Source organism: Erythrolamprus reginae, chromosome 7 (assembly GCF_031021105.1).
Source record: "Erythrolamprus reginae isolate rEryReg1 chromosome 7, rEryReg1.hap1, whole genome shotgun sequence".
Classification (NCBI taxonomy): domain Eukaryota; kingdom Metazoa; phylum Chordata; class Lepidosauria; order Squamata; family Dipsadidae; genus Erythrolamprus; species Erythrolamprus reginae.
The window spans coordinates 508014-534305 of record NC_091956.1 but is presented as its reverse complement, the minus strand read 5'-3'; the positions used below and the strand labels follow the sequence as shown (position 1 = coordinate 534305).

General features: G+C 50.8%; 1 protein-coding gene across 1 annotated transcript in view; it reads right to left on the bottom strand.

Annotated features, from left to right (window-relative positions):
• EXOC6B (exocyst complex component 6B) overlaps positions 1–26292 on the bottom strand; it is a 106461-nt gene that overhangs the window by 34610 nt on the left and 45559 nt on the right. The window contains 17 exon segments of the mRNA XM_070756790.1: positions 2343–2484; positions 16368–16448; positions 16450–16548; positions 18103–18185; positions 18188–18236; positions 21049–21107; positions 21110–21159; positions 22493–22599; positions 23037–23083; positions 23086–23144; positions 23420–23456; positions 23459–23518; position 23846; positions 24183–24254; positions 24561–24681; positions 24893–24939; positions 25035–25118. Of these exon segments, the coding sequence (XP_070612891.1) occupies positions 2343–2484; positions 16368–16448; positions 16450–16548; positions 18103–18185; positions 18188–18236; positions 21049–21107; positions 21110–21159; positions 22493–22599; positions 23037–23083; positions 23086–23144; positions 23420–23456; positions 23459–23518; position 23846; positions 24183–24254; positions 24561–24681; positions 24893–24939; positions 25035–25118 (1198 nt within the window).

Sequence of the window (26292 nt, the reverse complement as noted above, 5' to 3'; positions counted from 1 at the left end):
CGGACCAGAATACCTTCAGGACCCCCTTCTGCCGCATGAATCCCAGCGGCCGATTAGGTCCCACAGAGTTGGCCTTCTCCAGGTCCCGTCAACTAACAATGTCACCTGGCAGGCCCCAGGGGAAGAGCCTTCTCTGTGGCAGCCCCGGCCCTCTGGAATCAGCTCCCCAGGAGATTAGAACCGCCCCCACCCTCCTTGCCTTTCGTAACTTGTTGAAAACCCCCCTATGTCGCCACGCGTGGGAAATTGAGGTATCCCCTTGCTAATATGCTTTATACACGGTACGATTGAGTTGTGAGGTTATTTTAATGATGTGGGTTTTTAGATGTCTTTTAAAGTATTGGATTTGTTTACATTGTTCAGTATTGTTGTGGCATACAAATCTAATAAATTGTTGTTATTATTATTATTATTATTATTATTATTATTATTATTATTATTATTATTATAATTATGAGTCCTATTGGAGTGGGCGGCATGTTAATCAATCAATGATTGAATGAATTAAACAAGGGGAAGATGAGAGCCCAGGTCTCCCAGGAAAACGCCCCCTTCTCATTTCACCCGGTTGACCAACAGGCCCCGTACAGGGTCAAGAGAGTTGGAAGGGCCCTTGGAGGTCTTCTAGTCCATCCCTGCTGAAGACCCCTCGTCAGGCAAATGCTTGTCCAAGCTCTACTTAATAGCCACTCACTGGCCCCTTGTTCTCCCTCCTTAATTCTAAGTTGGATTCTCTCTTTAAAACTCTTCGGGATCCTTGAAAGTGTTAAGGGGAAGGACCTTCCGTCCTGGGCAGCCAGATGTGCTGGACGCCTGACCCAAGATCGCCTCTTGGCTGAACTTCCCCTGGACCGCTCTTCGGGCGGTGCTTGCAGGGCCTTCTCTGCAGCCTCACTGGGAGGTTTTTCCTTCTCGAACTGCAACTGACCTCTCAGGATTGGAACCGGGGGAAACTTTTCTCGACTGTGGTGGCAGGTGGACTAACATTCCGCTCCATCCGTCCTTGACGTTCTAATGACAGGACAATGAAGGGGCCTCCCCGAAGGTGCTTTTCCAGGGCTTCCCTTGAAAGACGTTTCGCGTCTCATCCAAGAAACCTCTGCTGACCCTCTTGGGTGAAGGGGAAGCGAAATGTTTTCCAAGGAAGAAGGCGGGAAAGTCCAGTTGCCTTCTGGTCAAAGGCGTCTTTGAGACCACTAGGACCTCCATGAGGGAGAATCCCCGTAGAACGGAGGGTCCAAAACTTCAAAGGTGAAGAATTGTTCTGAGCAAGAATCTCGGTACTCAGCCTCTGAACTGGACCGGTTCTGGCTAAGCCACAAAGTCCAGTCAGCCTCCTTAGGGAATTCCCTCCCAGAAGAGGTTGTGACAGCTGTCAGCCTTCAAGGCAGGATGAGACAGATTCAGGGATGCCGAGTGTACCTTAGGTGGTTATTGAAACGGATGTCCAAGTGCCGCCTCTATGTTGGTTGAGGCAGGCAGGGCTCCCCTGGGTCCCATTTGTTGGGGGTCCAGGGAAAGGGAGGGTCTGGCCTCCTCTTTCTGCTCAAGATCCTCATAGACAATTGAGGGGCCACTGCAGGACACAGAATGCTGGACTCCAGGGGCTTTGGCCCCATTCAGCAGGGCTCTTCTTTGGTTCTTATGTTCTTACATGCTTGTTTTAACCCCTGTCAATCCCGTACGGCCTGACCCCTGAGGATGGGCAGAGGTCCTTCTCCAGGTAGAGTCTGCCGGGAGACGAGGGGGGGCAGGAGGCAGCCGCCCGTCTTTCCTGGCCTTGGGAGCTGCCCCTCTCAGGACGGGCGGGTGCCACCCAAAGGCCCTTTGGACCCTGGTTTGCCGGGTGCTGAGTGCTTCCATCTGTTCCTCGCTTGATGAAGGTTTGGTATTTTTGGAGTTTCAGTTTTGTTTATTATTGTTTTTAACTGATGTAAACTGCCAGGAGTCCACGGAGATTACATCAGTATATAAATAATTGCATAAATCTGGACGGACCTGTCTAAGATAAATTGTATGGTTTTTCTCGGAGGAGGAGATGGGATCCTATTTTTATTTATCCTGGGAGGCTCACAATGGAAAAGAAGGAAGAACGGAGGAAGGAGGAAGGAGGGAAAAAGAAGGAAAAAGAGGGGATGGAACTGGGGAAGGGGAGTCTTGTTTCTGGGACTGATCCTTGTTCTGGAGGGTCACGAGCATAAGAACCTAAGAAGAGCCCTGCTGAATGGGGCCACAGTGGCCCACCAACTACCCCTCTTGGGGGTCTTGAGCAGAAAGAGAAGGCAGGACCCCCAAGGTCCCTCCCGCTCCCTCCCGCCACCCATTCCAAGAGCCATGCTTACGTTCGCACTCGGCCACGTCCAGGCTGAAGAGCTGCAGGGCGCCCAGGGACAGCTGCCGGACCTCGGCTTCCAGGAGCTGCTGCATCAGCGAGGTGGACAGGTGCTTGCAGGCCGACATGCAGGCCGTCTGCGCCACTTTGCCCTGGGGAGGAAGCGGAGAGGCCCCGGGTGAGTCTGGCAGGAGGAGGGGCCCCGGAGAAGGGCCCCCACGGCAGCCCCCAAAGACACCCCACCCCTCGTTATGTCGTCTGGCGGGACCCAGGGGGAGAGCCTTCTCTGTGGCGGCCCCAGGCCTCTGAAATCAACTCCCCCCGGAGATCAGGACTGCCCCCACCCTCCTCGCCTTTTGTAAGCTCCTGAAAACCCACCTATGTCGCCAGGCTTGGGGGAACTGATATGCCCCTCAGCTCCTATGGTTTATGTAGGGTTTGTTTGGGTTGTATGATTATTTTCTATAAAGGTTTTTAAAACTGTTTTAAATATTGGATTTGTACACTGTGTGTTGTTTGTTGTGAGCCACCCCGAGTCTTCAGAGAGGAGGGGCAGCATACAAATCTAATAAATTATTATTATTATTATTATTACTGTTGTTATTGTTATTGTTGCTGTTATTTATTATTACTACAGTGGTACCTCCTGATACGAACCCCTCGCCATACGAACAACCCAAGATACGAACCCGGGGTTCGGATATTTTTTGCCTCTTCTTACGAACGTTTTCCGTCTTACGAACCCGCACCCGCAGCCCGACTGTCGTCTTTTGTAACAGCCGGGGGGCTTCCCAGCGTCCTCCTGAACCCGAACGCCAAACCCGAACTTCCAGGTTCAGCATTCAGGAGGCCACCGAGAAGCCCCCCCCCCCCCCCCGGCTGTTTCAAAAGACGACAGCCAGGCGGTGGGGCTTCTTGGCGGCCTCCCGAACGCTGAACCCGGAAGTTCGGCAAAAGTTCGGGTTTGGGAGGCCGCCGAGAAGCCCCACCGCCCGGCTGTCACCTTTTGAAACAGCCGGGGGGCTTCCCAGCGTCCTCCTGAACCCGAACACCAAACCCAAACTTCCAAACGCCAAATCCGAACTGAAAGATTTTGGGGTTGGGGGAAGAAGAGTCAGGTAGGGCCCCCCAGGCACTGATCACTCCGCTGCTCAAGTCGTGTTTTCTGCTGTTGAGTTTGGAGCAGTTTACCCTGAGTTTGAATCTATGACGTGCTCCTGTGTTGTTGCGGTTGAAGGTGAAGTAATCATTAACAGGAAGGACATAGTGGTAGATGATTTTGTGAACTATGGTTCGATTCTCCACCATTCAGGCAGAACTGAGGAAGCTCCTTGGACAAGAGGTGAAACGTCTTCAAGGAAAAGCCAAGGAAGCCCAGCAGCCGCTTGAAAAAGCCCCCTAGGGACCACCGTGGCCTGGAGGACGGAGAGCCACCGTGGAGGCCTCCAGAGTCCACTTCCAGGACCCTGCCCAGAGAACCAGACGGTGCCAGTGGTGGGGAGTCGCTCGGCTCCTCCACGGGCCTCGTCTTGCCTGCAGGAACAGAACCAGCCAAACTCTCCCAGGTGCTCACGGCAGGTAAATCTTTGGGGATTAATGGTGAAGCCCGGGGGGGGGCAGGGGGGGGGGAGTGTGAAAGAGATAATAAAAAGGGTGAGGCTGATTACATTCCTACAAAAGAAATAAAGAAGCAGGGGGTTCCCATTTTTCCTGTGGCTAAAAGCAACAAAGGGGGGAGGGGATGGGGGGAGGAGGAGGGAGGGAAAGAGTGTGAGAGAGAAAGAGAGAAACACAGAGAGAGAGAGAGAACAAGGAAAGCGTAGATCTACTGAAGCCAGAACTAATAATAATTAATAATAAGAACAACAGAGTTGAAAGGGACCCTGGAGGTCTTCTAGTCCAACCCCCTGCCTAGGAGGGAAACCCTACACTACTTCAGACAGAGGGTTATCCAACATCTGCTTAAAAACTTCCAGTGTTGGAGCCTTCACAACTTCTGGAGGCAACTTCTGTTCCACTGATCAATTGTTCTGACTGTCAGGAAGTTTCTCCTTAGTTCTAAGTGGCTTCTCTCCTTGTTTAGTTTCCACCCATTGCTTCTTGTTCTACGCTCAGGGGCTTTGGAGAAGAGGTGGACTCCTTCTTCCGGAGATACTGGAAGGCTGCTTCCTGTCTCCCCTGGTCCTTCTTTTCATTCAACTAACCATAAACTCAGTTCCTGCAACCGTTCTTCATATATTTTGGCCTCCAGTCCCTTAAAATCACCTTTGTGGCTCTTCTCTGCACTGTTTCTAGAGTCTCAAACATCCTTTTTTGCATCATGGAGACCAAAACTGAATGCAAATATTCCAAACGTGGCCTTATAAAATTGTATTAACCCTTCACGTGATTTTGATTCTGTCCCTCTAGAACTGTGTGGGCTTTTTGGGCAGATGGTGGTCCACGTGGACTCTCACAGTTGCTACTGTTGAGCAAGATACCCCATATACTGTCCCCGTGAAGGGGAAGAGAGGGTGGCCAGAGCCAGAGACTGACCTGGGGGTGTCCTGGGAGAGGTGGGGGCTCCACAGCTTCCCCTGGCAGCTCGAAAGGCCGGACGGAAGGTCTACAAAAGGGAGCAGCCATTTTGGCAATAAAAAACCCCAAAGCAATCGCACTTTCAGGGTCCCTCCGTCCACGTCTCGCAATCTTGAGGTCTACTGGCATCTCCTGCAGCCACAGAAGCTGCCCAAAGCCCAGTCTGGGCACGAGGTCAGCTGGAAGCTTCCAAGCCAGCCGTGGCTCCCAAAGGTCGACTCGTGAATGGGAGACGTGGTGGGGGCCGTAGAAAGAGGCCACACGGGCAGTCGGGAAATCCCTGGTCAACCAGCCTCACGTCCTCTTCCCTCCAGAAGTCGCATCTGCTCCGTTGCTGAAGGTTTTGAAGAGGAGACAACGCTTGGTCTGAGATGCATGGGGGGGTCTCCTCGGTCAGACCAGAAGACCTCCAAGGGCCCCTCCCCCTTGGGATAAACACAGATCCATCCTACGATAAAATACAGGAAGTAGTAGAAGGGCAGACTGGATGGACCGTGCTGTCAATCTTCTAGGTTTCTATTCCTTTCAGAAGAAACTGGGCATTGCTGCCCATCAAACGGAGGGGGCAAAAGGAGGCCACAGCGACCCAGGGAAAGGGCTCAGACTGCAGTTTGAGGGGCGATCTTTGGGGAGACCCTTCCACTCCATTGGAAAATGCCACCCATGCGGGGAAAGCCGCTCCGTCCAGATGTTTGGGGTCTTCTCGATAAGTCCACTGGGGCAATAACTGGCTGGGCTGCAAACCCAGACACGGCCTGGGGCTTCTATAAGTGAGGCCATCTTCACATCCCCCTGTGTGAAGTTCTGGGCCACAACCGGGCAGTGCGCCACTGCTAAAACAGGCCCCAAAACGATGACGTAGCTGAGACTTTTAAGGTGGGGCCAGGCGCGACTGCTCCTCTGGAATCCTCTGGAATCCTCTGGAATCCTCTGGAATCCTCTGGAATCCTCTGGAATCCTCTGGAATCCTCTGGAATCCTCTGGAATCCTCTGGAATCCTCTGGAATCCTCTGGAATCCTCTGGAATCCTCTGGAATCCTCTGGAATCCAAGCCTTTGAAGTCTCCTCTCAATGCTAATGATGCCTCGGGGGGGGGGGGGGACAAGCCCCCTTTTAATTATCCTTGCTGCTTACAATGTTTTGGATGAGTGAGAGTTTCTTCTCCGTGCCAGGTAACCTCAGGGCTTTATTCTAAGTAGACATAAGGCCTCCTCCTCCCCCAAAGACCAGCCAGGACAATGACGGGAGCCATTTCAAAAGGAGAAAATAAATCCACAATTCCTTTCTTCTGTTCCACAGAGGGGCTGAATAATCCAGGAAAAGGCCCCGCGATTGTGATCCAGTATCCTGAAATCCAGCAGACGCTTGGACAAGCCCGGCCATCAGCCCTCGGTGAGGAGAGATCCTCCTGCGTGCCATCACCCAACACAACCACAACGTTTGTGATGCCTTTCATGCGTTTCAAGAGACCGACCGAGAGGAGAGACGGCAGCCGCTCCTGTCAATCTCACTTAGAACTGGCCCGGAGACCTCTTGCTTCTGGAAATGAAGACCACCACCTCATTTCTCCATGAAGAACCTGCTGTGGCTGGTCCACGTCCTGCTCGGCTGATCACGGATTTCGAAGACCGAGAGACGGGTGCGTTTCGGTGTCCTAGTCCAGCGCTCTTGTCTCCCCAGTCAGAGAGCGCAGACGATGAGGCGTTGGAGGCTGAAAACCAACCAGAGACTGTGGCACCCCGGGGGTATTATCAAGGGACTAAGGAGATGACGCTGAACCACTTATAGACGCACGGGTGCGCAGAACTATGACCAGACAGGATTATTTGCGAAGGAAGAGGTTTGGGTATGAATAGCTCTATAGAATACTTGGCCACGCCTTGTGACTATATAAGGGAAAGTCTCGTGAGGAATCGGTGCGAAGGACAACGTTCCACAATGACAAGGTGTTCTTAATCCATGGCGAGAGATCCAGTTCGTTTCCTGACTGCTTTAAAAATACACAGGCTGCCTATCAGGGACTTCTGCCAAAATGCTGAGAGTTTGGAATGATGAACAGACCCCTGAGACTTTTAATGAGCTTTTGGAATCCGGCCTGGAAAACTAATTAGCCATGGACCTCTGCCCAGTTCCTGATAACACTCCTTTCACTTCTAACTCCGCGATGCTATGAACAATTTTTATTAATATATATTCATCTTATACTTTTCTGCTGGTCTTGTGTGTGAACTTATTTTCTGGGGTTTCCTAGCTTAGACAGAACAGAACCCAACAGCCGTTGACCTCACTTGGCATGTACAGTATTTAACAGAACAGAATAGCAGGTCTTCGAATTCACAGGTCTCCAACCTTGTAGACTTCAACTGTCAGAATTCCTCAGGCAGCTTTGCTTTGGTGTCTGAGGAATTCTGGGAGTTGAAGTCCATAAGTCTTAAAGTTTGCCAAGGTTGGACATCATCCCTGCTCTAGTCCAACCCTCTGCTTAAGCAGAAGACTCTCCATCATTCCAGACAGTTGTCCAACTTGAGGGCAGCGACAGGTCACCTGGACATCTCTCCAAAACCTGCATGCTCCTTTCGGATCCTAACGAGGGAGGGGTTGGCTCCTGTCTGCTCCGCCTTGACTTCAAACTCTAAGAAGTCCTGGCTGGAATGAAACAATCCTTCAACACAGGGTGGTTCACATGACAAGAATGAGAAACGATGGGACAAGTGGATTGTGTAGATGAATCAACTTGCATGGGGAAAATAAACCCTGGACACAAAACGGCCAAAGCCCCTCCGACTCGAACAACCAGGACGCGGATAATTTATCAATTAATTTGTGGGCGTTCTTGCAGGCCGGGGGACTCCGAGGAGCAGAAAATTCAGGGCAGGCAAAAACTCTCCATGTGGACGATGGAATCACACCGGGATGCTTTTCAGAAACGAACAAGGGGCCTTCTCTTTTTTTTCTACCAGCGGAGAAACAGAGACGTGGCAATATCTGGAGGCTTCCATGAAACCACACAACTTGGTGGAATCAGTTTGGTGGCCCTTTCTGTCTCCCTTAAACCTACACTGCACGGAGGAGAAGGAGAAATAAGTCCAGTTTTCACACTGCAAAGGCTGCTGGGAGTGAGATTTGGGGGTGGACCTGGATCTCCTGTTCCCAAAGAAGAAAACACCCCAAAGGCCCTGCACCGACCACCCAGACCCGACTCCAATGAAGTCCAGGGATGGAACCCTGGCAAGGAAAGTTTTCACTGCCCAGTTACATATTTGCAAAAGACGAGGTTCCTGTTTCTTCTACAGCTTTTTTTTAAAAAAATCAGGGTCCGGGCAGGACTTCTTCCCCTCTCGGCTTCTGCAGTGATATGTCCACCACGAAGAAGAGAAACCGAAGAAACATCTTGGATGAGAAATTTTTTTTTTCTTAAGAATTGCTAATAATGTATAAAATTAACAGAAAATTTTACACGGGGAGAGATAAGACTCTCCATTGGGCGAGTAACGAGAAAAGAATGTATATGGTTGATTTTAAGCATTGTTGTTGTGTTTATAACTATATATTGTTTTATTTCATGGTGGAGAAAAATAAAAAATCTTATACCACAAAAACCCCCAAGCGAGTCCAGTAGCCTGTTAGAAAAAGCACAAGCGGAACAAGAGATTAGTGAAGAGTTTCCTGAAGAACAGAGAAAGAGTTTGTGTTTTCATCCTTGCGTCCAGCTGAACAACCCCTGGCCACTTCTCAGACAACTGGCCAAAGAGGGAACCCAAGAACCTCTCGATTATGTCCTGGATCTGAGCTTGCGTGAAAGAGCTCCTGGAAGCCCTCGGAATGTGTCCATCCAAGACTTTCACAAAACAGTTCAGCAGCTCATTAAGGGGATCATAATGGGAAGAACGGCCTGACCACCACAACTTCCCTTTTAAAGGATGCAAACGGCCAACGCTTTGGAATCTGCGGCGCCCTGGAACTTCGGCAGATGTCCCCAAAGAAAGAGACCCAGGCGCCTCCTTCGCGGACTTTCGCAATCGTTTAGTGGTCGAAGTCTTAACCTGGGTTGAACTTTCCAGGAGACAGGAAGCAACTTCATGGACTCTCGGCCCTGGAAGATGTTGGTGCTCTCGCACATCTGGAATTGCCTTAGGCACTTCCAAGAAGAAAGAGCAGTCAGAGTGGTATGAATGGAGCTGGAAGGGTCCTTTGAGGTCTTCTAGCCCAACCCCCTGCTCAAGCGGGAGACCCCATATCAGGAGTGTCCAACTCAGGTGGTCAGTCACAGAGGCTCATTGGGGCTGTTTTCCTCTTTTGCTAAATTGGGCGTGGCCGGCACATGACCCACCTGGCCTGCCCTATATCACTTCAGAGAGTTGGCTGTCCAGCCTCTTCCTAAAAGCCTCCAGGGAGGGAGCACCCACATCTTCTGGTGGCAAGCTGTTCCACTGGTCAATCATTCTCACCGTTAAGATGTTTCTCCTTCATTCCAGATGGCTTCTCTCCTGATTAGTTCCCACCCATCTTGTCTTGTCCTGCCCTCTGGAGCTTTGGAAAATAGGTTGACAACCACCCCCCCCCAACCCCGTTCTTGGTGGCAGCCCCTCAAATCCTGGACGGTGCCTCCCCCACTGCCACCCCAATTCCTGCGGCCACCCTTCACAGTCTCTTGTGCTCTGGACAGGCTCCTCAGTCGGGAGATGTCGGGGGACCTGGAAAACCCAACACTTGGAGGGCTGGCGTCCACATGGCCGGTCCATCCCTTTCCCTGCAGGGAATTCTGCGGACGGCACCACAATGCAAGGGCGGAATAGTCCTCGGAGGGGGGGCAGCATATAAATCCAATCAATCAATCAATCAATCGGAATTCCTCTTCTGACCTAAATATTGAAGAGGGGGACCTTCCCTCGCTGGGGATAATGGGCAGGAAGCTTCCAATTTTGATCCTGGACTGGGCCGTCCGGGTGGATCACTCTGCCTCGAAGGATCTCAAAGGTTTTATGAAATGGGCTTTTAAACCAGATTTTTATAATTGGGCTTCAGAACCCTTTTTTGTACTTGTCGTGATCCGCTCTGAGTCTTTGCAGAAGGGCGGCAGGTCAGCCCAATGAGTAAACAAATGAATAAACCTGCCGTGTCCCATGCGCTAAAGAGCCAAGGACACACACGCACGCACGCTGACAGCCAGGGGCCGAGCCTGAGCAAACAGAGGAAGAGGCCAATTTCCTGCAGTTGCTCGAGCTGCAACAAGCTGGGCTGGAGGAGGCCAAGAGGCCCATCGGCCCTCAAAGCTCCTGGAACCCAACCATCATAAATCTTTGTTCTCTGGAGCTGCTATTTTGGAATCCACACTGTTTTATGGCCTGGGTGTCTGATTGATGGCTCGGCTCTTGTGTTCTCTCGCTCCGCGGGGTCCTCTGGCTCTGACCTTCAGGTAGGCTGCTGCTGCTGCTGTGGCTACTGTGCGCTCGCTCGGCCTCCCGCTGGACGTTGCTCCTCGGCTCCTGTCTGGACTTCCTGACCTGGGCACCGGCTCCATCCCTGAGGTCTCTTGGGGGGCATCTGCCCAGCCAGCTGTTTTCTCTGCATTTGGCTTCCTTCACTCTCTTTCCCCCCCCCCCCCTTCTTTCTGAGCCAGGCTCATCTAACATTAGGACATCAATCAGTATCGCTCATTATCTCCCGCCTTGTCCATCCTAGGCTGCATTGACAAAGGGATGGAATCAAGGTCACGGGAAGTGTGGGTCAGTACCCACTCTATAATGGTGAAGGCCACACCTGGAATGCTCCATCCAGTTCCAGGTCCTCATGGTTTTCAAAAGGCGTTGAGACTCTGGAAAGAGCAGGAGAAAAAGCAACAAAGGGCCCCTGAACCCTCAAGCGAATGGTTAGAGCGGATGGCAAGACCACAGCTCCTAAAATCACAGTAGGGCTCAATGGACACAGACAGAGCCCAATGTCCACAAAAACTGTTCGAAGGGAGCTTCACAAATCTGGATTTTCAAGGTGTTTCCATTTTTTTGTCCACCCCCTGTATATCTAAAGTTTTACATTCATGCCATTCCTGTGGGCTGATGCACTCTGGTGCGTGTTATACTCTGAAAAATACGGTACGTCCGTGTTCTGGGCGATCGATGATTGAGCCTTTGTGTCCCAAAGGAGAGACAAGAGTCCATTTCTGTCCGGCCCAGACAAATACGCAGACGTGGAGAACGTGTGTTAGCAATTAGAGGATTAGGGGCAGAGCTGCTTCGTTCATTAGAGGACCTTGTTCACCAAAGCCTCCCCAAGAGCTCCTGAAATTGAACCACCGCTGCTCAAACCAGCCTCCGTTCATTCCCTCCCTCCGCCACGGCCGCCCTGCTGCCACCGGCCCCAGCAAAGGCGGAAAGGAAGGACTAGCGGGCGATCGAGGGAGACGGGGCCACTTCCGGGCTCCTCCATCAATCAAGGGAGAGTCGGGAGGGACCCGGAATCTGACGTGGACGTCAGCCACCTTTAGACTAAGTCCAACAAGCCGGATCGCAGGAAATCCAGCCGCGAGAGCAATCATGGGCTTCCCCAGGTCACTCCAACACTCCGCAGTCTGCATCGGTTGCTGATCAGTTTACGGTCACAATTCAAAGTGTTGGTTATGACCTATAAATCCCTTCATGGCATCGGACCAGAATATCTCCAGGACCGCCTTCTGCCGCACGAATCCCAGCGACCGATTAGGTCCCACAGAGTGGGCCTTCTCCAGGTCCCATCAACAAAACAATGTCGTTTGGCGCGACCCAGGCGAAGAGCCTTCTCTGTGGCGGCCCCGGCCCTCTGGAATCAACTCCCCCCGGAGATCAGGACTGCCCCCACCCTCTTTGCCTTTCGCAAACTTCTTAAAACCCACCTCTGCCACCAGGCATGGGGGAATTGATTCCCCTCGGCCGTCCCGTTTTACGTATGGTATGTTTGGGTTGTATGAGTGTTTTTAAATTAAGGGTTTTAACTGTTCTGTTTTTAATCATTGGATTTGTATTGTGTATTGTTGTTGTGAGATGCTCCAAGTCTTTGGAGAGGGGCGGCATACAAATCTAATTAATAATAATAATAATAATAATAATAATAATAATAATAATAATAATATCCACCCAGCTGAAGAGCAACTGCATACAGCCGTCTTCATGGGGAGAACGTGGCTTAGGGCCCGAGTTTTAGGTCTCAACCATCTTTGTGGCTGTTCTCACTCACTGGTGCAAGGAGGAAGAGTGAAACGTCTCCCATACGTACTTCCACCATAGAAACATAGAAGACTGACGGCAGAAAAAGACCTCCTGGTCCATCTAGTCTGCCCTTCGACTCTTTCCTGTATTTGATCTTAGGATGGATCTGTGTTTATCCAGGCATGTTTACATTCAGTTCCTATGGATTGACCAACCACGTCTGCTGGGAGTTTGTCCAAGCATCTACTCCTCTTTCAGTCAAATCATATTTTCTCACGTTGCTTCTGATCTTTCCCCCAACTGACCTCAGATGGTGCCCCCTTGTTCTCGGGTTCACTTTCCTATTAAAAACACTTCCCTCCTGAACCTTATTTAACCCTTTCACCTATTTCAATGTTTCAGTCATGTCCCCCCTTTCCCTTTCATCCTCCAGACTAGACAGATGGAGTCCATGGAGTCTTTCCTGATCAGTTTGATGCTTCAGACCTTCCACCCTTTTTGTAGCCCGTCTCTGGGCTGCCATCACATGGGAGACTGGCAGGTCCCAAGGAAAACCAAGCCAGGGAGGTTTGACAGCTCCTAGAAACAAATAAATGGAGGCCAGAAACAGCCTGAGAGGTCGACTGTCCCACCCTGGTATCTCCAGGAACGTCCAGCGGGGCCTCTCCTCTCGCGAAGCAAAACACACCCTGAGCCGTGGCCTCCCCTGAGCCAACAACCTCCAGGGGCTTCCGCGTCACACGGCTACGGGCTGTTAAATACTGTAAAGGCTTCGATGAAATCAAAATACACTTTCTCCGTAGTCTTCCCAGAATCTGACGCGGACGTCAGCCCGCCTTTAGACGTCAAACAAGCCGGGTATCAGGGAATCCACTCGGCTGGAAAGCCCCTGGATCCAGCTGTCTTCGTGGGAAGCCGTGCAAGACCCGGAGATCTGGAGCGAGACCTGAGCCCACAGGGAGGCCGAGAGACGGACACGACTGACCGGACAGCATCATCGTGACGATCCTCCCCTTGGGCAGCTTGTCAGGATCACCCCTGAACAACAGAATCCGAAGGGACCTCGGGGGTCCTCTAGTCCAACCCTCTTGGTCTATCGTTCCAGACAAAGCTCCAATGATGGAGCACCCACGATTTCTGGTGGCAAGCTGTTCCACTGGTTAGTTGTTCTCTCGCTGTCAGCAAATTCCACCTTTGTTCCAGGTTGATTCTCTCCCTGATTGGCTTTGATTCTCTGCTGAACAAATAATCCCCTCAACACTGTCAGAGTTTTCACTAAGTCTGCACTTCTATCTCCACTAGTTTTTTCCCATCCTTCCTATCACCCATCTCCTCCCACTCAGGACTGTAGGACTGTCACTTGTGGCTTGTATCCTAAGATTTTTATTAATATTGATTGTTTCTTCATTTGCTTATTTGACCCCTATGACCATCATTTGTCTTTGGTGCAGATGCTCTCAGTGGACATAAAAGAAAAATATAGATTTGTCAAGAATCATGAGAGGCAACACTTAATGATCGTCATGGGCGTCAAATAAGCACTGAGGAAACAATCAATATTCATAAAAATCTTAATGATACAAGCCACAAGTGACAGTCCTATAGTCATAAGTGGAGGAGATGAGTGACAGGAATGATGAGAAAAAACTAGTTGTGCAGACTTAGTGAATAGTTTGACAGTGTGGAGGGAATTATTTGTTTAGCTGAGTGATGGCGTTCGGGGGAAAAACTGTCCTTGTGTCTAGTTGTTCTGGTGTGCAGGGCTCTGTAGCGACGATTTGAGGGTCAGAGTTGAAACAGTTTGTGTCCAGGATGCGAGGGGTCAGTCAATATTTTCACCACCCTCTTTTTTACTCCTGTGCAGTCTACAGGTCCTCAGTGGGAGGCAGGTTGGTAGTAATTGTTTTTTCGGCAGTTCTGATTCTCCTCTGAAGTCCGTGTCGGTCTTGTTGGGTTGCAGAACCGAACCAGACAGTGATGGAGGTGCAGATGACCAGACTCAATGTAGAACTGGACCAGCAGCTCCTGGCAGTTAGAGTGGGAAGGGAGGGAGGGGAGAGGAGGCCGAGGGAGGGCTTCTTTCTCCGGAGGAGTTCCCTCCTGGGTCCCAACCCTTCTTGCAGGGGCCATGGGGGGGTGGGGGGTGGGGGGGAAGCCTCTGGCTCTTGCCCTTTGAGGAGACCCTCTGCTGGGGTCACACATGTGCTTTGCGGGAAGGGAGCATTTCCGCTCCTCTGCTTCCCATTTGGGGCCTTTGATGCCAGGCGAAGGTGTCCCCCCCCCTTTGCCTCTTCTGGTCTTCCCAGAGGCTGAGTGGGGGGGCACCCAGCAGCTGCACCCCCCCCCCCGCCTCTTTCAGGAAGCAAGGAACCGACTTCCAGAAAACCTGACACTCAGCCCCAAAGCAGACTCTGCCCCACAGGTGCCCACAGGGCAGCCTTGCCAATCAAGCAGCAGAGATGGCGGGATTGACGTTTTTTTTGGGGGGGGGGGATGGGGATGAACCCCTTCCAGTCTTATCCACCATGTAGGGCCAGGAGGGCAGGGAGGGTCTCCCAGACTGCGCTCCCTCGTGCCACAGCCGCTCCATGCAAATCTAATAAATAATAATAATAATTATTATTATTATTGTTGTTGTTGTTGTTGTTATTATTATTATTATCAGCCGCCTGAGCAGCATGAAAAGCTCAGAGCCTTCCTGTGCAACAGGCCACTGGGCTGGGCCACGTGTCCTTGGAGCCACCGAAATCTGTGCTGGCCATCTGGCCCGGAGTAAACAGGAGGGGAGGAAGGGGGAGGGTCAAGGGTCGAGGGGGGTCAGCCCGCTGGAGGCAATGACTTCCAGCCACTGAAAGAGCCCTCCCCCTGCCAGGCCCTGCTGACCTCCCGCTTACCCTGCGGCCACGGAGGTTATGGAGCGACCAGCCTCCTCCTCGGGGGATGAAAGGAAGCCGACAAGGCCAACAGAAAAACGCGCCCTTTCCCCAACAAATAAGAAAACTTCCGGGCTTTGTGCAGCTGACAGGCCCAGCAGAGGTGTTGACGCAACCTCCCATCTCCCCCAGGTAAAGTCAACAACCCCCGTGGGATGGATGTGGAGCCCTCAGGGAGATTTACACCAAGTTGTCTGACATGAAATTAAAACAACAGTCAAGCCCCATGAATGAAAGACTTCCCTCTCTCTCTCTCTCTCTCTCTCTCTCTCTCCTCTTTCTCCCTCCTTCCCTCTTTACTAGGGCAGGTATCCCCACCGCCACTCCAACCTGCCGTATTCACTCCATCGCTCTTGTAATGAACGTTGTCAGGGCTACGTACTGCACTGCTTGGGTTTCTCTCCATACGTGAGCTAACCAGCCATGTCTGTTTGGAGGAATCCGTATGATGTGACTTTAAGAGCTGCGGCTGCAATTGGCCCTAAAAGGGAGACTGAGGCCTTGCTCTCTATTGGGCTGTTTAGTATGGCTGGTTGTGGTTGGTGGCTATTGCGGTCAGTCTTGCTAATGATTATTTTATTTTATTTTATTTTATTTTATTTTATTTTATTTTATTTTATTTTATTTATTTTATTTTATTTTATTTTATTTTTATTTTATTTTTATTTTATTTTATTTTATTTATTAGATTTGTATGCCGCCCTCTCCGAAGACTCGGGGCGGCTAACAACAGGTATAAAAAGGACAATGTAAACAAATCTAATATTAAAAACAATCTAAAAAACCCCCATTTAAAGAACCACTCATACATACAAGCCTACTCTATTATTCTGGGTTATTGGCTGGACTCTGTCTCCAAGTTTCGGACTCAAGCATTGGTTCAGCCCAGTGTGGAATGCTAACCAAAGTCCAGGGAGGATCAGAAGCTGGGCAGACCCTCCAAAGCCTCCTCCACTGGGCCTTCTGTGTCCAGCACCCACTGGGCACTGGGCCCTGCCAAGGACCCCTTCACCTGGGCCACCGCTGACCTGTGCAGAGTTTTACCATAATTGATGCTGACCAGAAGGGCACCGAAAGACGTGGCCTCCCACCCTGAGCTGCCTCTGGGGGTCCTTCCGGGTCAATCCCCCCCGATCCCCCCGCCCCCACTTACTGGCTTCATAGGGCTGAGGAGAAAGGACCCTGGACCCTCCTTCCCCCAGGAACCCTCTGGGCAATTGAGGGCCGGTGGGCAACCGGAGGAAGAGCCAAAGGTTCCGCTTGACCTTTGTATCCCTGGCCTGGAGGTCCCGCTGATCCCCACCTGCCCCCATCCCTCTCCCCCCCCCCCCGAGCCGGACTCACGGGCAGGTGGGTGAAGACGGCAAAGGTGCTGCGCAGGAAAGCAACGAGGTCCACCAGGTAGTCACTGGCCTTGGTGGGGGTCCTCGGCGGCCATCCAGTCATAATCCGCAAGCTGCAAGAACTGGTCAATCTTCTGGTTCAGGTTGGTGTAGATCTCCCCCTCTGCAGCGTGGCGGCTGTCCTGTGGAGGGAGAAGGGACCGGTCAGCAGGGGGCCCAGGGCAGCCCCCACCCCCACCCCCCGAGGTTAGGCCAACCCTCCTCGTGCCCCTTGATGAACACTTCAAGCAGCTCCTGCAATCACACACACACACACACACACACACAAAAGACAGCAGGGCTCTGCAGGACCCACCATGGACCACACAAAGGGGCAGCAGATCCATGGAACAGAGGCAGTGAGGAATGTGCTCCCAATGCCCCCAAAGGTCAGCCTCATGTCTCTGTCCCTTCGGCCACAAGGAACATGTCTCATCTTCTTCCCTTCCCCCTCCTCTGGCAGCAGGAGGATGACCACCCTGGGGCTTTGCACACTCCACTGCCAGCGTTTGCACAGAGACGAATGTTCGGTTCTATTCCAGTCTAGTCTGTTTTGTTTGTTTTATTTTCTATTTCTTACCTCCTATTTCCTATTTTCTATTCTATTCCATTCTATCCTATCCTATTCTCTGTTCTTTTCTCTTTTACTCTATTTCCTATTTCTTATTCTATTTCTATTTCTATTCTATTCTATTCTATTTCCTGTTCTATTTCCTGTTCTATTTCCTGTTCTATTTCCTGTTCTATTTCCTGTTCTATTTCCTATTCTATTCCATTCTATCCTATTCTATTCTCTTTTCTCTTTTCTCTTTTACTCTATTTCCTATTTCTTATTCTATTCTATTTCTATTCTATTTTATTCTATTTCCTGTTCTATTCTATGCTGAAAAAAATAAAGGGGACACTGAAACAACCCAATATAACCCAATATAACTCCAAGTCAATCAAACTTCTGCAAAATCAAACTGTCCACTTAAGAGGCAACACTGATGGACAATCAATTTCACACACACTCAACTTTGTACAGAACAAAGGATTCAAGAAGAATATTTCATTCATTCAGATCTAGGATGGGTTATTTTGACTTTCCTTTATTTTTTGAGCAGTACATTCCCTATTCTATTCTATTCCCTATTCTATTCTATTTCCTATTCTATTCTATTCCCTATTCTATTCCCTATTCTATTCTATTCCCTATTCTATTTCCTATTCTATTCTATTTCCTATTCTATTTCCTATTCTATTTCCTATTTCCTGTTTCCTTTTCTATTCTGTATTCTACATTCTCTCCTTCCCCTCCCCCCTCCCACTCTACTCTAATTCTATACATCCACCCTCCTTATGCCCCTCCCCCCCCAGTAAAATCAGGGCAATGTAAACATGGCTCTGCATTGGACATACTGGGCATAGAATGCAAACGTTGTGTTCCCGAGAGTGTAACTAGCTCCTTGCTCATTGGTGGGGGTCATTCTCCACAGCTGCCCACTTCTAAACCACTTTGCTTCCGCCATCAACCAGCCCAACAGAGGGAGCAGCAGGGTCTCTGGTCTTCCCTCCGCACGGCCTCTGCCCCAAGCCCTTCTTCCAAGGCCGGACGGCCTGCTTCTCATGTCTGGATAAGCAATGCGGGGCGGTGGTTGACGGATCCCAGGCCGGGGGGGGGGGGGTTGCAGGAGAGGGCCAAAGCTCAGGCTGACCTTGAAAGTGGCCGTCCCATAAAGCTTCGTCGTGTGGACTGTTTCTGGAAGAACGTTGGTGATGTTGGTGATGAACTCCTCAGGAATCGGCAGGACCTTTCCAAATGGGTCGTGTTGATAATTATCTGGACCAGCTGCAGAAGGAACACTCCTATTATGTACAGGTGGGCTGGAGGAGGTCAGGGCAGCCGGCAAGAGGTGGCCCCTGCCCCCCAGAGGTGGCCCCTAGCCAAAGCTGGGGTTTTTGGGTTGAAGACGTCTCGCTTCTCATCTAAGAAGCTTCTCCAACTCTGACAGTGGAAGAATTTATACTCCTTGAAGAGAGCTGGTCATTTGCCTCCTTATAGAGTAAAAGGGCCCAAACCTGGCACTTTAAGACTTGTGGACTTTAACTCCCAGAATTCTCCAGCCAGCCATGCTGGGTTGACCTACAAGGTCCCTTCCAACTCTAGGAGAGAGAGGAAGGAAGGAAGGAAGGAAGGAAGGAAGGAAGGAAGGAAGGAAGGAAGGAAGGAAGGAAGGAAGGAAGGAAGAAGGAAAGAGAAGGAAGGGAGGGAGGGAGGGAGGGAAGGAAGGAAGGAAAGAGAAGGAAGGGAGGGAGGGAGGGAAGGAAGGAAGGAAGGAAAGAGAAGGAAGGGAGGGAGGGAGGGAGGGAAGGAAGGAAGGAAGGAAGGAAAGAGAAGGAAGGGAGGGAGGGAGGGAAGGAAGGAAGGAAAGAGAAGGAAGGGAGGGAGGGAGGGGAAGGAAGGAAAGAGAAGGAAGGGAGGGGAGGGAGGGAGGGAGGGAAAGGAAGGAAGGAAGGAAGGAAGGAAGGAAGGAAGGAAGGAAGGAAAGAGAAGGAAGGGAGGGGAGGGAGTTGCCAAGTTTGGGGGCTGCTTCTTTTAGAGGATCCTTGAAGCACTTGGAGATTTAAATAAAACGTCCTTGCTGCAACTTCCTGCCTGTCAACAGCTACTTCTGCTTCAACCACAACAACACAAGAGCACGCAACAGATTCAAACTTAACATTAACCGCTGCAAACTGGACTGTAAAAATTATGACATTAGAAATTGAGTAGTTGAAGCGTGGAACTCATTACCAGACTCTGTAGTGTCCTCCCCTGACCCCCAACATTTTTCCCCTTAGACCTGTCCACAAGTGACTTCTCCAGATTCCTCAGAGGTCAGTAAGGGGCGTCCCCTGTCCCATTGTCTCTCCTATATTCCATATATCTTTTCAATACATATGTCTTTTCCTCTATTCTTCATTGACCTATTTTATTCTTCTATCCTCCCTTTGATGTACGTTACTACCTGTCTGTTCTCTTTTACCTTCCTTGTGTATTGGGCAAAATAAATAAAAGGAAAAGGGGGAAAAAGAAAAAACCCAGAAAGTGCCACTAAAAAGCCCCTGTGGGACAACAGCCATGGCGTGGGTGGTGGAGGATCTCTGCAGACTTTCTACAATTTGAGGTGAAAGCCCCCCTTGGAATGGGGTGGGAATGGGGATGGGTTCCCAGAGGGGGGAAATGCAGGCGACAGGAACCAAGGAGCCCCACTCAGGTGACCCCCAGCCATAGGTGACCCCTTCAAGACACTCTAGGCAGATGCCAAGGACCAACCCTTCCACTCCCCACCATCGGGTCAAGAGTGGAAGAGGCTTCTTGGAGGAGAAGGGAGACCTCTTCAGAGAAGGAGCCGAGGAAGCCCCCTGGCCTCCTGAAAAAGCCCCTGTGGATGGAGCTCAAAGCTCAAGAAGGCCGAATAAAACCTCCCGGGAATTCTCCCCATTGACGGCACAACCTCCTCCCGTTGCACCTCCGACCCCATTCAAGACAAACCGGTTGCAAAAATAACACCAGGGTGAATCGGACGCCCCTGGGCCAAGACTTCCGCAGGGGCAGGAGCTTGAGTGACAGCTCCTCTCGCTCTCCTGCACTGCCAGAACATCCCCAGACGCCTGGGCTGCAGTTAAGGGTGTGGGGAGGGGGACCCTCCGTCACCTGTCGCCATCACCTGGGTTTTTCAAGGACAGCAAGCATAGAAGCCTAGAAGATTGACAGCAGAAAAAGACCTCACGCTCCAACTCCTCTGCCCTCTACTATTTCCTGTATTTTGTCCTTAAGATGGGTCTATGTTTCTCCCAGGCAGGTTTCAATTCGGTTCCTGTGGATTGACCGACTCACGCCTGCTGGAAGTTTGTTCCAAGCATCCTCCTACTCTTTCAGTCAAATAATATCTTTCTCACGTTGCTTTTGATGTTTCCCCCCAACTCACCTCAGATTGTGTCCCCTTGTTCTTGTGTTCACTTTCCTATGAAAAACACTTCCCTCCTGGACCTTATTTCACCCTTGAACACATTTAAAGAGAGAAGGTGGAGATTTCCCCTCTTCCCAGGCTGGGCCACGGATTCTTTCTCGCCACATTGTCAATCAAGCGTCATCCATTGAGCCACAATCCCAGAAATGACAGGTGTGACATGATGCCCTTGCAAGCCAAGGTAGGTAGGTAGGTAGGTAGGTAGGTAGGTAGGTAGGAAGGAAGGAAGGAAGGAAGGAAGGAAGGAAGGAAGAAGGAAGGAAGAAGAAGGAAGGAAGGAAGGAAGGGACCCCAACAATCTGGGGTCCTCATTTGACCCCCCCTCAGAAGGCTAAAAGGCTGAGTCATATTTGAGCTGGTGGTGAGATTTGAACCTCTGAACTACAGCTAGCAGGTAGCTGAAGGAGCCTGCAGGCTGCGCTCTAACCACTGCACCACCCGGGCTCAAAATGGCCAAAGCTGAGAGACCCTTATTGGTGGTGGAGGAAACTCTGGAGAAAGAGAGACAGGCCAGGGGAGACGGGCCAGGTCCTTGTCCTCCTCCCTCCCGTCCAAGTCTCCACCGCCAGGCCCTGAGCAGTGAGGGGTTCAAGCCACCCCACCCCCCCCAATCTCTCTCCCCCCCCCCCCCCAGGAAGGGGTCCTTGCCTCGGTCAGTCCAACGTTCTTCCTCCGAATGACGCTCTGCAGGCAGCTGCTCAGCGTCGAGTCAACAACAGGTTGGTCGACTTCCGGATCATGTCGTCCACCTCCGTGGAGCTGAGAGGGGACAAAATCGTGGATCAGTTGGCTGACTGGTTGGTTGATTGATTGATTGATTGATTGATTGACTGATCAGTTGCTAGGGGCTACCCCCACCCCCCAGAAAACTCTTCCTCAAGGCTGGAATTAATTTATGAGCATTTAGCACTGTAGTATTGTAGGGGAAAATACTTTTATACAAATTGATTGGTGGAGATCCCAGAGGGCAAAATTGGACGGTTTGTTTGTTTGTTTAAGAAGCAGTACTATTTTAATAAAATATACTTGGGATAATGTGTTATATATAAAGAATTTATGAATGATTGATTAAAAAGTATAGCTTATAAATTTTATTGTAATATTTCAATATTTTAAGATATTAAAATGTTTAAGGGTTTTTTTTTTAAGATACTGGGGTTTTAATATGTTTTTTAAGTTTAGATTTCTACATGTTCTGCATTACTTTTTTGTAAATCGCCCCGAGTCCGAGGAATAGGGTGCCATAGAAATGTAATAGATAAACAGACAGACAGAGAGACAGAATTAAATAGATAGATATAGATAGGTAGGTAGGTAGGTAGATATATAGATAGATAGATGAGATAGATGAGATAGATTTATTTATTTATTTATTTATTTATTTATTTATATTTTATTTTAATTTATTAGATTTGTATGCCACCCCTCTCCGTAGACTCGGGGCGGATAGATAGATAGATAGATAGATAGATAGATAGATAGATAGATGAGAGAGAGAGAGAGAGAGAGAGATATGATAGATAGATGATAGATAGATAGATAGATAGATAGATAGATAGATAGATAGATAGATAGATAGATGAGAGAGAGAGAGAGAGAGAGAGAGAGATATGATAGATAGATGATAGATAGATAGATAGATAGATAGATAGATAGATAGATAGATAGATAGATAGAGAGAGAGAGAGAGAGAGAGAGAGAGAGATATGATAGATAGATGATAGATAGATAGATAGATAGATAGATAGATAGATAGATAGATAGATAGATAGATAGATAGATAGATAGATAGATAGACAGACAGACAGGACAGGACAGGACAGGACAGGACAGGCAGGCAGCAGACAGACAGACAGACAGACAGACAGACAGACAGACAGACAAAATATTGGTTTATGTATGATGATGGGGGGGGAAATGAAAACTTTTTGGAACAAAAATCAATGCACTTGAACCTCTCCCTCCCCAAGCCCTGGGTATGTCCTTGGGGGTGGGGGTCGAGGGGGGGAGAGAGCAGCCCTGGTAGCAGCCCAGGGAAGGAAGGAAGGCCCAAGGGAAAGGAAGAGGGCTGGGGGTCTTTCCCCTCCCCTACCTGAGGTGAAGGTCTTCGGAGAACTTGAGGGAGGCGTAGATGAATTCCTTGATCTGGTTGTAGAGCCGAGGGACCAGTTCGGAGAAGGGGAACTTCCTGGGGAAGGGCTGCTGCAGGACGGAGGGGAGGGGGGCTCAGTGAGACCGAGGGGCCATCAGCCCCTTACACACACACACACACACACACACACACACACACCAGCCAGAACAGGAGTCCGGTTGCTGTGACGCCACTTCCAGGCCACCCTACCAGGAGAACCAGCAGCATCGGCCCTTCGGAGCTGCCCTGACTACTAATCGTGCCCCTCCAAATGACCCTCTCCCCCCCCCACGAGTCCCCCCTCTCCTGACTGAAAAACCCTGCGTCATCCCCCCTCACTACCCCCATCCTCTTTGGAGGGCTGCCAAGGCTGGAGGCGTGGCCAGAGGTCATCCAAACCCCCCCTCCCAGGGCATTAGAAAGGGTGAGAGCCACTGCTCTGGAGCGGGAGTGGAGGCCACCCGAAAGCCTGGGCGTTCAGCACCCTCTTCCCTCGTGGCCTTACCTTCTCCAAGTCTCCGGCGTCGTGGAAGGGAAACTGCCCCACCAGTTCTCGTACTGCTCTTCGTCCGCGACGGAGATGGGGCTGTAGTTGTCCAGGTCCAGGATGCTCCTGTGAAAGGAAGGGGGCTTTCAGGTGACTCCTCAGAGAGGGCCGGTGTAGAGGGGGTTCCCCCTGGGAAAAGTCACTGAGGAGCAGAGCCATGGGACCAAAATTCAGGTGCTTGGCAACCAACTCATCTTTAGTCGTGAGGTCACACGATCTCCTTTGATGACCTTCTTGCACCAAGTCAATGGAGAAGCCACAGTCGCTTAACCTCCCTGTTACTAACGTCCCGGCTGCAGTGACCATTCAACACCTGTGGCAATCACCCCGGGACGCCTTACCTGAAGGCTCCGGCCCATTTCTTCAGCAGTGTCTCCTGTACTGGTCCTGGATTTCCAACAGCAGGTCAAAGAGCTGGCTGACAGGGAAGCCCGTAAGGCCTGGCGGGGAGACAGCAAGTGGGGGGCTTCAGGGGGCTGGGGGGGCTCTGACCAGCACCCCCAACCTCTGGTCCAGAAAGGTCTCTCGGTGGGCTCTGATGGGAAGGTCTTGCCTTACGACCATGACTGAAACCCGGAATTCCGGTTCTGGCCCCACCACCACACCACCCATTTTACATGACGTACGTGTATTTTATATCTCTTGTTATGTAGTGTAATTGTGATCACAAGATAGTGATATAGGCTACTATATGTAAACCTTAAGACCAGTTTTACTATTATGTGATGCCTTCCTTCCCCTTTTTCCCCTTTTCTCCCCCCACCCACCCTTTTTAACGATTTAAACTCAATAAACTTTCTTTAAAAGAAAACAAGAACTTAGAAGGGTTCTTGACTGGGCAGCTGTGGGGGCTTCACCGAGAAAGCTCTCCACCCACCCACCCACCTTCCAGATGAAGCCCTGGCTGAGATCCAGAGCAAATTGGGGGGGGGGGATTCTGTAAGTCAGGCCTTGGGGCTCCGGTCTTCTATGCCTCCCCCCCACCCAGAGAGGATTTAGCCCAGCGCTCTGGGCCTGCTCCATGGGGAAGGGGCTGTCCGATTCCCGGGCCACGCCTGGAGGGGCCCTGAAGAGGCTGACCGAGCAGCGGGAGGGGGTCCTCACCTGGAGGGTGTCAGCAAAGAGCACAATGAGGTTCTTCAGGTCCAGCACCAGGTCTGGGTCAGAGCAATAGGACTGAAAGATAAAGGATTGTGTAAGAGAAAATCAAAGTAGAAAACAGGTAGAAAATAGAAATTTAGGCTGCTTTGTTAATTTCTGTAGAGATAAGAAAATTTATATATACACTGCTCAAAAAAATAAATAAAAGGAACACTTAAACAACACAATATAACTCCAACTCAACCAAACTTCTGTGAAATCAAACTGTCCCCTTAGGAAGCAACACTGATGGACAATCAATTTCACATGTTGTCAGCACATTCAACTTTGTACGGGCCCCCCCTCCTTCGCCTGCCAAAGGCTCAAGTGACCTCTGCTCACCGAGTGCGTCCGGAGGGCCGCAATGGTCTTGGAGAGGGCCATGTCCCAGAGCTCGTCGATGTAGGCTCTGTCCACCAAGCCCTGGCTTGTGTGCAGGACGTGATCCTCAATGACAAAAAACCTGGCAAGGGGAGGGGAGAGTCGTCACGGCCTTGTCGGAGGCCCCCCTCCCTGAAGGGCCCGGGAGGTCTTCTAGGTCTTTGGCCACGTGAGCGGCCACCGGTCACTTTCCCTGTCCCTCGGAAGCGTCATTAAGCGAACGGCTCCAAGGGGAGGGACTGGCTGTGCCGCCCAGACCTGAACCCGGAGCCCTGGGGAAGAGCAACACCTACCCTACAATCTGGTTAAAATACTTCCGGTAGCCGGAGAGGGTCTCGTGCTAGAAAGAGAAGGGAAGAAGGTGAAAACCCCCAGGAAATGCAGCCCGTGGGAGACCCTCCCCCCCTTGTCCCCCACAGGCTCTGGGGGCCTCACCATGTTGGAGGGGGGCTGCAGGACCAGCCGTGCCTGCTTCCTCCTCTGCTTCCGGTAGTAGCTCTCAAAGGTCTCTCGGGCCCCCTTGCAAGAGGAGAAAGGGGTCAGCCTTCTCCCGGGGACCCACGGCCTCCCTTCCTCTCTCTCTCTCACACACACACACAGCCCACAAGGGTCTAGGGCAGGGGGCTCCCGAGGGCGGAGGAATTTGGGGAGTTGGAGTCTACAAGCTTTAAAGTGGCCAAGGCTGGAGACCCCTGGTCCCTGGTCTAGACCGACTCAACAGGGGGAAACGCAGTGATGGGCTGCCAATTGCTTTACTACCACACTGTAGACGTGGCTTGTTTTGTGGGCGTGTCTTGATGGTCATGTGACCGAGTAGGGGGTGGTCTGCTAGCCATGTGACCAGGGAGGAGTGGCTTGACAATCACGTGACTGGGTGGGAGTCGCTCGCTGAACAAGATAAGTTTTCAGATAGGGGCTCGGACTCTTTTTCAGTCCATGAAGTCCCATTATTTGAACAGCCACAAGAAGGACACAGGATAGACGGCGTGATTGGTTGAGGAGCCCAGTCACATCTGAAGGTTTCGTCCTGAACCCACAAGGTTCGGTATGATAACAGATTAGGCAAGTAGCTCAATTTTATTCCATTGCTATAAAAGTTCAGTTCTAGATCATGGTTAAAATGATGAAAGTCTTTATGGGTAAAAACAGACTATTTACATCATTTCCTATTTTAAAACCAACTAAGGCTCATACTCAGGTGCTAGAGAAGGAAGGACAATTTTAAAAACCTATAGTGTGTAAACTTACTACCCCCACTGCATCCCCCCCCCCACCAAAGGAGGCAGCAGCCCATTACTGAGACAACGCAAGAGAAGGGCCAGGGAAGGACACGGGCTCTGCCTTGCTTTGGCTCCGGACCGTCTTGGGTTGGACGTCCAGGAGGCTTTGGGGGGGAGGGTTTGAGTAGCTTACGAAAGGCAAGGAGGGTGGGGGTGGTTTTAATCTCCAGGGGGAGTTGATTCCAGAGGGCCGGGGCCGCCACAGAGAAGGCTCTTCCCCTGGGTCCCGCCAAACGACAGTGTTTCATCGATGGGACCCGGAGAAGGCCAACTCTGTGGGACCTCACCGGTCGCTGGGATTCGTGCGGCAGAAGGCGGTCCGGAGATATTCTGGTCCAATGCCATGTAGGGCTTTATAGGTCATGACCAACATTTTGAATTGTGACCGGAAACTGATCGGCAGTCAATGCAGG